We start from the raw sequence: 14,464 nt of genomic DNA, 5'->3' as shown, positions 1-14,464 counted from the left end.
GGTAACGGCTCTCGCCAGAAATGTCAAGTCCGTTTTGAACTTTGACTCGAACTGGCCAGACTACCTAGACATCTCTGCCAGCCTTCTCACAAGTCCAATGGAATGTGTATTACAAGGGGCTAGTGCAGTGGCATAGCAAGCTAATCCTGTGCCTGCAGCGCCAGCATTCTCAAAAAGGATACCAGGTCTATTCCTGGCTGCCTTCACCTCTGATCCAGAACCCTGGTTATGACGTGTGGGGAAACAGTAAAAGATGGTTCAAGTCCTCACTGTACCCTTGTTAGGGGACCCGGAGGAGGCTCCTGGCTTCGGGTCGGCTCAGCTGGCTGTTGCAGTCATTTGGGTAGTGAACCAGCAGATGGAAGATTTCTCTTTCTCTGTCTCTCTCTCCTTCTCTCTGTAAATCTTCCTTTCAAATAAGAATAAGTCTTTTAAAAGAAAATTTGCATGCCAAGAAGAAAGACCCCATGTGGCCTCAGAGTGCCTTTCCTTCACTAGTTTTATGATGCACACTGTAGCTAGTGCCAAGGGAAATAAATCAGGTGATTTATACGTGAGTCTTCCAACAGTGTCAGCAGTTCCAGATAACACTCGGGATGTCTTTGGGTCACTTTGAACAAGTCACTGAACAGTGAATAACTGTCCTATTTGTAAAGTGTAAGGAAAAATCCCCTGCCTTATCTGAATCTAAGAAGTTGGGGTGCTTATTATCTGTGCTCCCTAATTACTACCTGGACAAAGAGTTCTTTTTTATAAACTTGATAGCTCCCAGTGTCACTATTTTTTTCAAAGATTTATTTATTTTTATTACAAAGTCAGATATACAGAGAGGAAAATCTTCCATCCAGGGATTCACTCCCCAAGTGGCCGCACAGCCGGTGCTGCACCGATCCGAAGCCGGAAACCTGGAACCTCCTCCAGGTCTCCTACACAGGTGCAGGGTCTCAAGGCTTTGGGCCGTCCTCGACTGCTTTCCCAGGCCACAAGCAGGAAGCTGGATGGGAAGTGGAGCTACCAGGATTAGAACCAGTGCCCATATGGGATCCCGGCGTGTTCAAGGCGAGGACTTTAGCCACTAGGCCATTGTGCCAGGCCCACTATTTTTTAATTTTGAATTTTATGGCACAATTCCATAGGGTCTGGGATTTCTCTACTCCCTCCCCAAGATCCCAACCCCAACAGATTTTCCCCATTATTATTACAATAGTATGGTCTTTCATAAGCAGTCATAAGTTCGTCAGTTTGTTATTTAAGTCTGTCCTGACATTGCTGGTACAGGCAATGCCAGACAATCCAGCATCCTATTGTTTAGATATGTCCAGCAGTTTCACTGGGAGTCCATCTTTGATTTGGAAGTAGAGGTGCATACTGCATTGTATCTGCACATCTGGATATGATAGTTTCTATGACGCTGTCACTATATATTCCCTTAAATGAGAAGCCATGAAACAAAATTAACAACAGGTATGAAGTTAAAAATTTTACAGCACTATGGAATTGCAAAACGTACCACTGAATAACCAACACGTGGATGATGAAATGAAAAATAAAGCATAAAAGCCTCTTGGGTAAAATAATGCCACTGTGCAATACATGAGTCAGCGATGAATTCGACAAAAGAAAAACTATTAGGACAAAATGAAAATAAAAACATATATCAAAACACATGGGATGCAGCAAAAACAGTGTGGAAAGGGTTATTGATCTTACAATTTGCATAAAAGCTGCCTTGTATCAGAGAGAACATACGGTATTTGTCCTTTTTGGGATTGACTTATTTCACTGAGTCTCTGCTTGGGACCATCTAGTTGCACCAGTGTCACCTTTTTAAAATATTTATTTTTATTAGAAAGGTAGATCAGATTAACAGAAAAGGAGAGACAGACAGAAAGATCTTCCACCTGCTGGTTCACTCCCCAAATGGCCACAGTGGCCAGAGTTGAACCAATCTGAAGCCAGGAACCGGGAGCTTCTTCCAGGTCTCTCACTCAGGTAAATGGTTTCAAAGTTTCGAGCCATCGTCCAGTGCCTTCCCAAGCCTTAAGCAGGGAGCTGGATGAGCAGTGGAACAGCCAGGACCCATATGTGATGCCACTGTTTGCAGGAGGAGGATTTAGCCTGTTGAGCCATCATCATGTCAAGCCCAAAATTCCACATCTTAAAAGCTGTGGGCATTAGGAAATCTCAGAGCAATCTCATTAGTTTGGACACAAGCATTGTTTGAACAAGACATAATAGGTAAATGCTACATCAGGCAGAATTTGGATAGGTAATAAGATACTAAACTTAGAACATGCAGTGTTAATATTTGAGGGTTGGTTTTGTGTTTTTTTAGATTTATTTATTTTTATTGGAAAGGCAAATACACAGAAAGAGAGACAAAGAGAAAGATATTCCAATCACTGGTTCACTCCCCAAATGGTCACCATGGCTGGAGCTGAGCTGATCCGAAGCCAGGAGCCAGAAGCATCTTCCAAGTCTCCCATGTAGGTGCAGGGTCTCAAGAACTTGACTTTCCCAGGTCACAAGCAGGGAGCTGGATGGGATGTGGACCATCCGGGGTATGAACTGGCACACATATGGCATCCTGGCACATGCAAGGCAAGGACTTTAGCCACTAGTCCACCATGCCAGGCCCAGTATTTAAGTTTTTCATCTTTGGGGTATATCATAGTCATAGGCCCTTATCATTCTAGTCATGCTTGCCTCCCATCTCAGATACCTGCAGCTCAGGGGCACTTACTGCTTACAACCTCCTAGTGAGAACTAACTGTTAGAAAGATATTCTTTACCCTCATTTCTCAGTAATTTTCCACTTCTGGCTTGGATAGGAACCCCTGGGATCAAAGTAGGATTCCTGCCTGGTACTATCTTTCAGCTGCCATTCTGTGCCCCACGAGTGCTTGCCCCAAGCTGCCTACCCCGTTTGCTTTACCAGTCGACGTGGCCTGGTTTCAAGCCTTTCCCTTCCCTGGCTGGTCCTGTTCTGAGAGCATCCTCTGCAGTCAGTCTGCTTGTGCAAGGGGAACGCCGCGCTTCAGACACAGCCTGCTTGTGATACCACAAGGCCTTGTTTTTCTTATTCTGACTCTATCGTTTTATGATTGTATCTCAGCATTTTTTGGATTTTTTTCTCTTGCCTCAAAATGAATTCCTGCTAACTAAACATACCCATTTTGTATTTGTAGAACTGAATTTTTAAACACTGAAATGTGGAAATTTGTAGTTATCTGCATGTTATTAGCTTGAACCACCATTGCAGCAAGTTGATTTTTTATAATCTTATCATCAAATACATTGATTTTATGCCCTCTGAAAGTTGGCCTATGTAGCATTGTTATATTCAAGTCATTGTGAGAAATGCCAAATTCCTATTTTACTCTGATAATTCTGGTTTTTTTTTTTTTTTAGTCTCACAGTGATGTTAAGTAGAGCTTGGTATGGCTACTTCTGGGGGGTCTTTGATAGTGATATCCACATTAGTACCTAGCCCATTGTTGTTCTAAATATGTAGGAAACTATTTTTTGCTGTTATTTTTGGCAAGCTCCGAATCATTCTGAACTTGGTTCTGTCTCTGGGTGTTTACGCCTTTGCTTCATAAGCTCCCTCAGTCCCTCTGCTTTCAACTTTTGTTCAGACTGAGCTGATGTAGGAGGTGACATTTTTTTATTTTTATGCATTAGAGTGTGTTTTTGTTTTTTTTTTTTAAGATATTCATTTTTATTACAAAGTCAGATATACAGAGAGGAGGAGAGACAGAGTGGAAGATCTTCCATCCAATGATTCACTCCCCAAGTGAGCACAGTGGCCAGTTCTGTGCCGATCCAAAGCCAGGAACCAGGAACCTCTTCCAGGTCTCCCACGCGGGTGCAGGGTCCTAAAGCCTTGAGCCGTCCTCGACTGCTTTCCCAGGCCACAAGCAGGAAGCTGGATGGGAAGTGGAGCTACCAGGATTAGAACCAGTGCCCATATGGGATCCTGGCGTGTTCAAGGCGAGGACTTTAGCTGCTAGGCCACGCCGCCGGGCCCTGTTTTTGGTTTTAAAACTTGAGATGGAAGAAGGGTGGGGGCTGGGAGAGAGGGATGGGTGGAGGGAGAAGCCCTCACATCTGTCAGTTCACACCTTCCGTGCCAGCAGCCCTGTCTGCCACATGAGTGACAGGGAGCCAAGCACGTGAGTCATCCCCTGCTGCCCCTCATGGCGCACAGAAGCAGGGCGCTAGAGTCAGGAGCAGAGTCGGGACTCGAACCCACACACTGATGTGGGATGCAGGTGGTCCAGTTGGAATCTTAGCTGTTGAGCCAAATGTCTACCCTGGTTTATCCTTTTTTTTTTTTTTTTCTTGTTTTCTTCCTTATTGGAATTACATGCAGCTGTATAACATGGACTATGTGGCTCTCTACCCTTGGTTAATTTTTACTTTTGTGTGTTTAACCAAATGTTTTTATCTGTCTTCTTGTAGGACTTTTAAAATATGCTTTCCTGAGTCAAAATATGTGCCTAAGGGCCTAATCAAATACAGTTTTCCAAATTAAACTACATTCTAGGTCTGGTATTGCCCATTCAAATCCACCCTAAATTGAAAGACCAAAAATAGCTGCACACTATACTGGTTTGTGGAATTACCTGTAGCTTTTATCTGATATGTAAATTTTTTAAGTAGCTTTGTCTAATCACATGTGGTCTTTTTCACATAATTACAATGCCTAGTCAGTTTTCATGCTTTCTTCCTTTAGAAATCTCCACAATGAAACTATGCTGAGGGAGTTGGCACAGTTCTAGTAAAAATTTAATTTGTGTCTCCCTTTTTGCTATAGTTGAACAAATGCAGTTTTTAATTCTTTCAGTAATATTTCAAGAGCAATAAATTTACTCAGAACTTTCATGAATCGACAAATTTTATGTAAGAAAAGTTACACATTTCATAAGGGAATAAATGGTGCTTTATATGCTACCTAATTTATTTTGGCATTATTCATGTGTAAATTGGAGACTTGTTTTTAGATATAGGGTAGTAGTTCAAAGTAATCTGTAAAGGAAACAGTGTGGCTAAAAATACACTGAATGGGAGATAAGAATTCCTTCAGGAGGCATTTTAAATGTGAAGTTAGTACTCGAAAAGAATAGTGAATTTTTTAATGTATACTGTGACTTTAGTTTAAAAAAAAAAGACTAATGATATTACAACTGTGTTTTTATGGGTGGTATTTAATCAAACGTAAACTATTTTTCTTTGATGACAGGTATACCAGAGAGGCAGGAGTCCGTTCTCTGGACAGAAAGTTTGGTGCTATTTGCCGAGCTGTCGCTGTGAAGGTAGCAGAAGGACAGCATAAGGAGACCAAGTTGGAACGTTCTGATGTGACCGAAGCAGAAGGTCTGTGCCCTAGTGCTTGTGTAGGTGATGGTTGGAGTGAATGAAACGATGAAGTTGGCCGTGCGGGATGGTGACAGTCCTTAAAGCAGGGCCCATAAATGCCTCAGTGAGTAAGGAATAGCCCAAGTACTCAATGTATTTTATCCAGAGGATTCTGTTGTATAAATATGGGGTCTTCAGAATGTTCATGAGAAATGCGTTTTATGAAAAATGTGCATACATATTAGCATTTTGCACCAAAATAAACTTATCTTTTAATTGCTTTTTCCACAAACTTTTCAGATACATTTACATGAAAGATAGAGTAACAAAGAAAGAGAAACCATCTGCTGGTTTACTTCCTAAATGACTACAGCAGTTGGACCAGGCCAGGCTGAAGATAGAGGCTGGGATCTCTGTGTCTCCCTCTTAGCTGGTAGGAACTCAAGTACTTGAACCATTGCTTGCTGCTTTCCAGACACTTCAGCAGGGAGCTGTAGCAGAAGCAGGTAACTAGGGCTCAGATTGGTGCTCTGATGTGGAATATGATGTTGCAAGTGCTTAACCTTTGGTAGCATAATGTCTACCTTTCCATGAACCTTTTTAAAAACATGAATTTATTACTTTATTTTGGGTTTTTTTGTTTGTTTGTTTGATTTTTAGTTTTAAAGAAAGATTTATTATTACTTTATTTTGAAAGGCAGAGATTCAAAGAAAGGGGGAAAGACAGAGAAAGAGAAATCTTCCATCTGCTGGTGAACTCCCCAGATGTTAGTAATGACCAATTTTCCAGGCCGAAGCCGAAAACCAGGTGCTGTATTGTGGTCTCCCATATGGGTGGCAGGGACCCAAACATTTAGGCCATCTTCTACTGTTTGTCTCAGACCATTAGCAGGGAGTTAATGAAGCAGGGAGCTAGGTCGAAAGTGAAGTAGCTGAAACACAAACCAGTGCCCTTATGAGATGCCTGTGTTGCATGCAGTGGCTTTAATGGCTACGCCACAATGCTGGTCCCTCCATGGACTTTTTGAAGTGTCTTTGTAGTACAGAGTTTTTGCTTATTTATTTGTTTGTTTCTTAAGGATTGAGTCATTTATCTGAAAGGGTATTAGAGAGAAACAGAGAGGTCTTCCGTTTGCTGATGCACTCCCCAAATGGCTACAGTGGCTGTTGTTGGTTCAGACTGATGCCAGGAGCTTGGAACTCCATCTGATCTTGCACATTGGCCCTCCATCACTTGGCCATCTTCTGCTACTGTTACCAGTACATTAGAGCTGCAGGGACATGAACCAGTGCTGCAGTATAGGATGCCACGTTTGCAGGTGGCTCTTAACCCTATCCACCTACCTGTCTCTCCTCTGTCCATCACCCTGCCTTTTTTTTTTTCTTTTAAGACTTATTTATTTTCTTAGGAAGGTAGATTTACAGAAAGAGATTCTGTCCTCTGATTCACCCCTGCCCCCAAGGAGCTGCAGCAGTGGGAGCTAAGCTGATCGAAGGGCCAGGAGCCACTTCCAGGTCTCCCACGTGGGTGCAGGGTCCCAAGGCTTTGGGCCACCCTCGACTGCTTTCCCAGGCCACAGGCAGGGAGCTGGATGGGAAGTGAAGTAGCTAGGGCCCAGACTGGCACCCACATGGGATCCCTTGTGGATCCAGTACTTGCAAGGTAAAGATTTAGCCCCTGAGCCATCGCGCCAAGCTCATCATCACCCTGCCTTTCGAGTGAACAAAATTTTGAGAAAAAGGAAAAGCATTTCTAATAATATCTGTGGTATTAACTCCTTAAAAATAGGCCACATCTTGTGAAAGCCAATGATTTTCCCGCTGCTGCCCACAGTAGGTTACAGGAGTAGCGCCAGAGGATAGTTATCCAAGCAGCTCTCCAGTTTCTGTGTGCTTCTCCCCCTGCTCCCACTAGGCCTGTTGGACGAAGCCACTTGTGTTATCCCTGAGAGGGGTCACGCCCTCACGATGTGGATAAGGATACGGCTATTGAGCTCCTGGGATCTCTTACACAGACATTCAAGCTTTTGCTCCTAGTTCCAAGTTCCTGGTTCCAACGTGTGAATGTATTCCCTGGAGTTCATGTGCTATTCTCAGTACCAGAGTATTGTGAGGTCAGAACTTTATGGGGTAATTAGATTGTGGGGATTGTGCCCTGCTGTTATTTGGGGAGTTGCTTCATTGCTACAGAAGTGGGTGGAGTTTTGCCTGAGAAAGATAAATGTAGTCGCCTTTGTTTCCTTGTCTCGCCTTCCTCCTTCCTGGGCACACGCTCTTACCTTGTTGCCCCTTCCATTGTACCGTGACGCAGCAAGTGGCCCCTCACCAGATGTGGCCCCTCAGTCCTGTGCTTCCTGCTTCATAACCTTGAAGCGAGCACACTTCTGTTCCTTGAGTCCTGCCCAGTCTGGGGTGTGAGACACACTCAGGCTCCTGTCACACCTCAGGATGTGGCGATGTCCTGGCCTTTGGAAGGCTTTATGGCACAGCTGCTGAGGTCTCTGCTCGCTCTGACCCACTCAGTACTGGCAGCTTAAAAAAAAAAAAGATTTATTTGTTTTTATTAGAATGGCAAATCAGATTTATAGAGAGAGGAGAGACGGGGAGAAAGATCTTCCATCGGCTGGTTCACTCACCAAGTGGCCACAACAGCCAGAGCTTAGTTATCTGGAGCCAGGAGTCAGGAGGTTATTCCAAGTCTCTCATGTAGATGTGGGGTCCCAAACACTTGGGCCATCCTCTACTGTCTTCCCAGGCCGTAAGCAAGGAGGTGGGAAGTGGAGCAACCGGGACATGAACCAGTACCCATATGACATCCTGGTGCTTGCAAGATGGATTTAGCCATTAAACCGTGGCACCAGACCCGCTGGCAGCTTTTGTATATCCATTTTCTTTTCTAAAATGTTGTCAGCACCTCCTATTAGCTGTTGCCTTCTCTCTGGTTCTTGCAGGTTAATGCCTTTTTAACTTCTTAATTTTAATAGGATTTATATAGGAAGTTTAAAGCTAAATGCATATTCAACCCGCTCTTGATCAAAATCTGAATTTTCAAAACTGCTGTAAGTGAGGACAGGTTGATCCAGAATGGAGTCACTGGTGTAGGTGCCGGTGGCGGTGGAGAAGTGAGGCACTTGCCCCTTGGCAAGCAAGACCGAGATAGTTGCTCCTGAATCCCCCCTTGTATCCTTACAATGCTCTCTTGTGCTGTGTCACCAGCAGCTGACCACGGGTGTCTTGCTGTTGTCTGTGGTATAATAGAGCGACAGAGCTTGCAAAAAGTTAACACATTTTACAGATGTATTAAAGATTTAGAAGGTATGCTTTTTTCTTTTCTTAAGATTTATTTATTTTTTATTTGAAAGGCAGAGTTAGAGAAGGAGGGAGAGACGGAGAGATCTTTTATCCACTACTTTACTTTCCAAATGTGTGCAACAGCCAAAGTTGGACTAGTTTGAGGCCAGGAGCTTCTTCTAGGTCTCCCACATGGGTGCAGGGCCCCAAGCACTTCAAGCATTCTCTGCTGTATTCCCAGGCCATTACCAGGAAGCCGGACTGGAACTAGAGTAGCCAGAACTCAGTGCCCATATGGAGTGCCAGTACTGTAGGTGACGGCTTTACTCACCGTGCCAGGGTGGCTGGCCCACGTAGTGTGCTTTAGAATTTATAGTAAGACAGGCACAAGGATTCAATGTCAAGAGCAGTTTTCCATGGCTCTAATTTACTGCTTAATATTTACAGATACATCCATTAGCACATTTCTAATAATATCTGCGATATTAACTACTTAAAAATAACCCACAACTTGTGAGCCTTTGTGAGAGCAGCTGATTTTTTTTTTTTTATGCTTAAGTTCATTTGCTGCTGTTTTGAATCCATGATCACAGGACATCTAAATGGTAATGTAGCTAAGCAGATTTGGATGATTAAGATAAGACTAAGGACATCCAAATGAATAAGTAGGATAAATTCTTATCTCCAGGATAATATTGGTTTGCAGTTCTTAATAGAGACTCGGCTAGGGACTATTCTGTGATGGAAGATTCCTCTCAGTTATTATGAGTGACTGTCCTCCAAACTTTAGAGTAATTGTAAGGTATCCTGAAGTGGTGTTTATGACTTCAATGAAGCCAGATTACATAAGAGTCTACATTTTCATGTCATAATTCAAGCAGAGCTCAGCAACTGAAAGTTTCTCATTAAGAAATGAATTATATAAAATTAGAGTATAAAGTAAGACAGGCGGAGCTGGCACAGGCCCTGCAGGCTAGCCCTCACCTGAAGTGCTGGCATCCATATGGGTGCCAGTTCGAGTTCCAGCTGCTCCATTTCCCACCTTGCTCCCTGCTTAAGGCAACAGAGGATGGCCCAAGACCTTGGGCCCTGTACCTACGTGGGAAATCTGGAAGCTGTTCCTAGCTCCCAGCTTCAGACCAGCACAGCTCTGGCCTTTGAGTCTCTCTGTCTCTCTCTCTCTCTCTCTCTCTCTCTCTCTCTCTCTCTCTCTCTCCCTCTCTCTCTCTCTCTTTCAGTAAAAAAAAATCTTTTTAAAAATAAAGTAAGCAAAACAGCTTATGCTTGAGTCGAGATGTGTTATGCTTGTATTTGTGGTACCTTAAACCATAGTTTAATTGGCCAATTAATAACAGGGAGCCTAGCCAGCAGGTGCCATATGTAGATGGTCTGTCTTCAAGGAGGATTGGTTTTGGCTCTAGTCACTTACCTATGAGTTAACGAGAATTATTTTATAAAGGCAAGGCTGCCTGTGTTTTTCTGCATGTTACTCAGATAGTCTGAACTGCTCTGTTTCTTTCTGAGATACTGGTTCATTTGAAAGGGGAAAGTATCTGACAAAAGCTTTATTCTCTTTGGTCTGCCTTTAGCGAAAATAAGAAGGGGGGGGGTGGTTGTAATCCAGATTGCATGCTCATGTATTTCGCTGTAGATTTAAGTAGATGTCCATTTTTTGAAGTACTCATGGACTAGACATGTCCAATTGATTAGGTTTTTGCCTCAAAAGTTATCTTCATCAAAGACTAGGCAGTAACTTTGAGATTTGATCCTGATCCCATCCATAAATTTCCTCCCAGCATTCAATGATAAACACTGTCTTGGGGTAGAAGCTTAATGTAATATGCCACAACAGCAGCCACACTAATAGGTTCTCAATATCATTATCTGGTTTACCTGTGTCAGTTGCTGTTGGGCTCTTGGTGGTAGTTAATAGGTTTTTCAGTCATTTGTTCCAGTTTTTAGCATTCCTTTTGTTGTTTGTTTCTTATTTGTTTTTTATTGGTTGCTAGACATTGTGCATGGAAAACAAGATTCCAGATGTTAAACTTTTCCCCAAACTGTTACTTCTTATTCTGGCTGACCCCTTTGATTCAGGCCTTGTGAAGAACTGGTCTATTGCAATAAGTTATTCCTGGGTATGGCTATTGCTTCTGGGATACAGTACTGTGCGGATGCAGTTCATATGCCTTAGGACATGGCCCCCAGCTTCCATGCTCTCAACTGAAAGCCAGTCACGGCCTTTGCCTGCAAGCTGCCCTTCACCCTGGGTTTCTTGAGTTCCCACCCTGAACAGGCACAGAGAGTCAGCAGCGCAAGAGGACGTGGGATGTGGCATGTTAGCTCCTCCTTTCTGGTCCCCTTCTTCCTAAGATTTGCCAATGAAATCCCAGCTGCCTCAGCAACCTTAGAAACAGTTACTTTTGAATAAATCATTTCATGATTGTAAACATCCACATATTCTGACCATTCTAAGTTATGGCAATACTGCATTCTACCCCCTGTCCCAAAGGAGGAAAAGAGGGGGGGAAGACACCTCTGAAGAAATGCAGCCTGTTTTATAGCTTTAGATCACCACTTAGCATGTGCTTGACTATCACAGAATCTACTCTGAGGCCATTTGGTTTATAAATCCTCTCACAACATGTCTTGCCCATTCAAATCTGTTAATATTTGCATCTGTGTAAACTTGGCTATTTCCCATTGCATAGGAAGAGAGAAGCCATAAATTGGGAGAAGAATTGGCTTGAGTCATAAGCAGTAAATTGGATGGCAGTGGAGGCCAATGCTGTCCTTAAGACAGATTTCCTGAACCCGTGACTGACAACAAATCTGTCTCGCTCCAGGACAATTTTTGGCATTCAATCTGGATTGCATTTTGGCACGTACTCCTTCCCTAGTGCCTTTGCCTTATGTAGGACAGTGGCGTCCACCTAATGGAGTGAAAGAAGTAGATGCTGTATGCTTGACTCTGATGCATCCTTTTGAGACAACCTCCCAACTAAAAGGATGGCTCTTTAGCCTAGCTGCGAAGACATCAGTAAAGAAGCAGGTTTTCTACTTCAGAGCATCTGGGTTCGGTTCCCAAGTCTGGCGCCTGGATCTAACGTCCTGCCACCGCAGACACTGGACATTAGCTAACTGGGTTCCTGTCAACCACAGAAGAGACCCCGGCTGTGTTCCCAGCTCCTTGTTTCAACCCTGGCCTAGCCCTACTATTACAAGCATTTGGAGAGTGAATCAGCAAAAGGGAGTTCTCTTTTTTTCTGTCTGTTTCTTTAATATAAATATTTATATTAAATATTTATTTGAATACATTCAAGATTTGAATTTTAAAGTGCCAGTTCTCTTCATTCATGGACTGTGGTTCTCCCATCCCAAAACTCCTGACTACTGGCCAGAATGTGTGTATGTGTATGTTGGGGCGGGAGGAGGGGAGGGTTAATGGATAACCTGCCGCTTTAACAAGTCCAGTGCTTAGAACTCCGTGGAGTAGAGCCACATGCAAGCAGATTTGTGTTTACCCTTTGCTCCTTGCTCTGCGTGTGGCATGCTCTGTCCATGCTAGCTCTTCCTTTAGCATTCCCATCCTCCATGAGGAATCGATTCTCAGGGGGCTGCTTTCAGTGTCCTGTATTGTGGCTTCAGACATTGACTTCTGGAACCTTCAGAGTGTCTTGTGCTAGTTACCTGAAATGTGGCTTCCTCCTAACCAAGGAAACTGTCCTAATGAGAGGATCAGGTTATGGTGGTCCCCTCAACCATTTTTTTCCAAAGCTAACCGAGAAGGCTAGATTTGAAATGTGCTTATTCTTTGAGCAACTGCCATGTGTGCCTTTCTCGTATTGGTGGAGAATTCAATGTATACTGGTTTTAGGGAGTTTTGTGTAGAGTTTTGCTAGATTCCTTTGTCTTGGAGCAGTCTTCCGTTTGTTGCAGATCTCTTTTTATCTTTTCGATTTTACATTAGTTATCTATGGCCCTGTGCAGCATCCCCCCAGAATTTTGCAGATGAAAGCATTTAACAAACATATCGTCTCACAGTTTGTTGGGGTCAGGAATCCGGGAACAGCCTGTGGCGTTCTAGCTCGAGACCTTTCATGAGGCTGCAGTCAAGCTGCCAGCCAGCTGCAGGATCCCAGGCTCCTTCGCATGCTTGTTAGATGACCTCAGTTCCTTGCTGACTGGTGGCCAGGGTCTCTGGTTTCTTACCACATGGGCCTCTCCCTAGATCGAGGACAAAGGCAGCTGGCTTTCCCCAGAGGCGTGCTATGTGAGCGGGGGACCCCATCTTGTAGAAAGCCTGGCTCTCACAGACTATTTTTTTTCCACTTATTTTTTTCTTTATCTTTTTTCTCTCTAATGTAGTTATGTAAAGTGAACAGTTTCACATATTTCACAATAAAAATTTAGGATCATAGTGATAATTCCCACCCTCTCCCTCCTACCCACATTCCTCACCCACCTCCTCCTTTTTTTTTTTAATTTTTCCCTAATTTTTACAATGACGTACTTTTATTCTACTTCGCAGTCACAGGCTTAGCACTCCATTAGGTAAAGATTTTTTTAGCTTATTTTAAAGAAAGTTTTCATACATTTCTTTTCTGTTCATGCATCCTGTTTTTCCCAGAGCTCACTTAGGGTTCCAAAGAAAATCTGTGGTTTGGATTGTCCTAAAGAGTAAAGACTTCTGTTTTTCAGAAATAGCAAAGAAGAGTTGCTGGAGTACTCTAGGTGGGTTGGCCCCTTCGGGGAACAAGGCAAATAAAACGGCCTTTGTCGGCTCTTAATGCAGATTTTGTTGGTGATCTTGTTTGGGACAGAAAAACAATGTTAACTGTTCATGTCATGTGAGAATGATTGAGAATGTTCTGGTGCCTGGCTGCCGTTTTATCTGAAAGTACTCAAACATTTTCACCGAAATCCCTCGTCTTCCTTTCTGGTTGGGTTTAGAATCACAAACAGAATAATTTTGTGTGTACCTCTGAACCCAAAACCAAAAAACAGAGGCCTTGCTGGTGTATCTTGGGTTGTTAAAATACTCAGAAGTCAGGGTGTTACCCGTTTCTGAAGAACGGCCTGTGTCTGATGGTAAGAGACCTTTGAACACAGTGTATGCATGGGTAAGTATTCATCCAGTGTCTGAACTGAAATTAACCTATATTTCCCGGACCTGTCAATGGTACAACTTTGACAATTCCTATTCATGTCTGTAGATTTTACTGATGAAAACTGGGGCTTATCAGACTAACTCTGCCTATGGCGCCAGCATCCCATATGGGTGCCAGTTTGTGTCCCAGCTGCCCCACTTCCTGTCCAGCTCCCTACTTATGGCCTGGGAAGCAGTGGAGGATGGCCCAACGCCTTGGGATCCTGGCCCCGCGTGGGAGACCCAGAAGAAGCTCCTGGCTTCAGTTTGTCTCAACTCTGGCCATTGTGGCCATTTGGGGAGTGAACCAGCGGATGGAAGACCTCTTTCTCTCCATCTCTTCTCTTCTCTCTGACATATCTGCCTTTCCAATAAGAATAAATTAATCTTAAAAAACAAAAAGCCAGTACCAGCTCCACAGTCACCACAGCCCACAGTGATTCTTACTAGGAGGATTTGTTTGGGGGCAGCGCTGCAGTCTGTAGAATGTCCATCATGCTTGAGCAGATCGCTTATGAAAGACCACATGGGTGCAGACAGGATTCCGTAGCTTCAGTTTGGGTTTGCCTTTTCACGGTTTAATGTCTTGCTTCATCCTGTGCATGCTCATCTTTCCTTTGATCATATGTGGTTAAGAACATAGTGTAGCATTGCCAAGGAGCTGAG

At 43.5% G+C, this 14,464-nt stretch overlaps 1 protein-coding gene across 3 annotated transcripts in view; it reads left to right on the top strand.

The window, feature by feature from the left end:
* Positions 1 to 14,464, top strand: part of LONP2 (lon peptidase 2, peroxisomal) — a 113,743-nt gene that overhangs the window by 70,207 nt on the left and 29,072 nt on the right. For all 3 annotated transcript variants that reach the window (XM_058673994.1, XM_058673995.1, XM_058673996.1), the window contains one exon: positions 5,246 to 5,379. In XM_058673994.1, coding sequence (XP_058529977.1) covers positions 5,246 to 5,379 — 134 coding nt within the window. The remainder of the gene's footprint in view (positions 1 to 5,245; positions 5,380 to 14,464) is intronic.

The sequence above is a fragment of the Ochotona princeps genome, chromosome 16 (assembly GCF_030435755.1).
Source record: "Ochotona princeps isolate mOchPri1 chromosome 16, mOchPri1.hap1, whole genome shotgun sequence".
Lineage (NCBI taxonomy): Eukaryota > Metazoa > Chordata > Mammalia > Lagomorpha > Ochotonidae > Ochotona > Ochotona princeps.
Note: the sequence above shows the minus strand (reverse complement) of the source record. Positions and strands in the feature narration are given on the sequence as shown.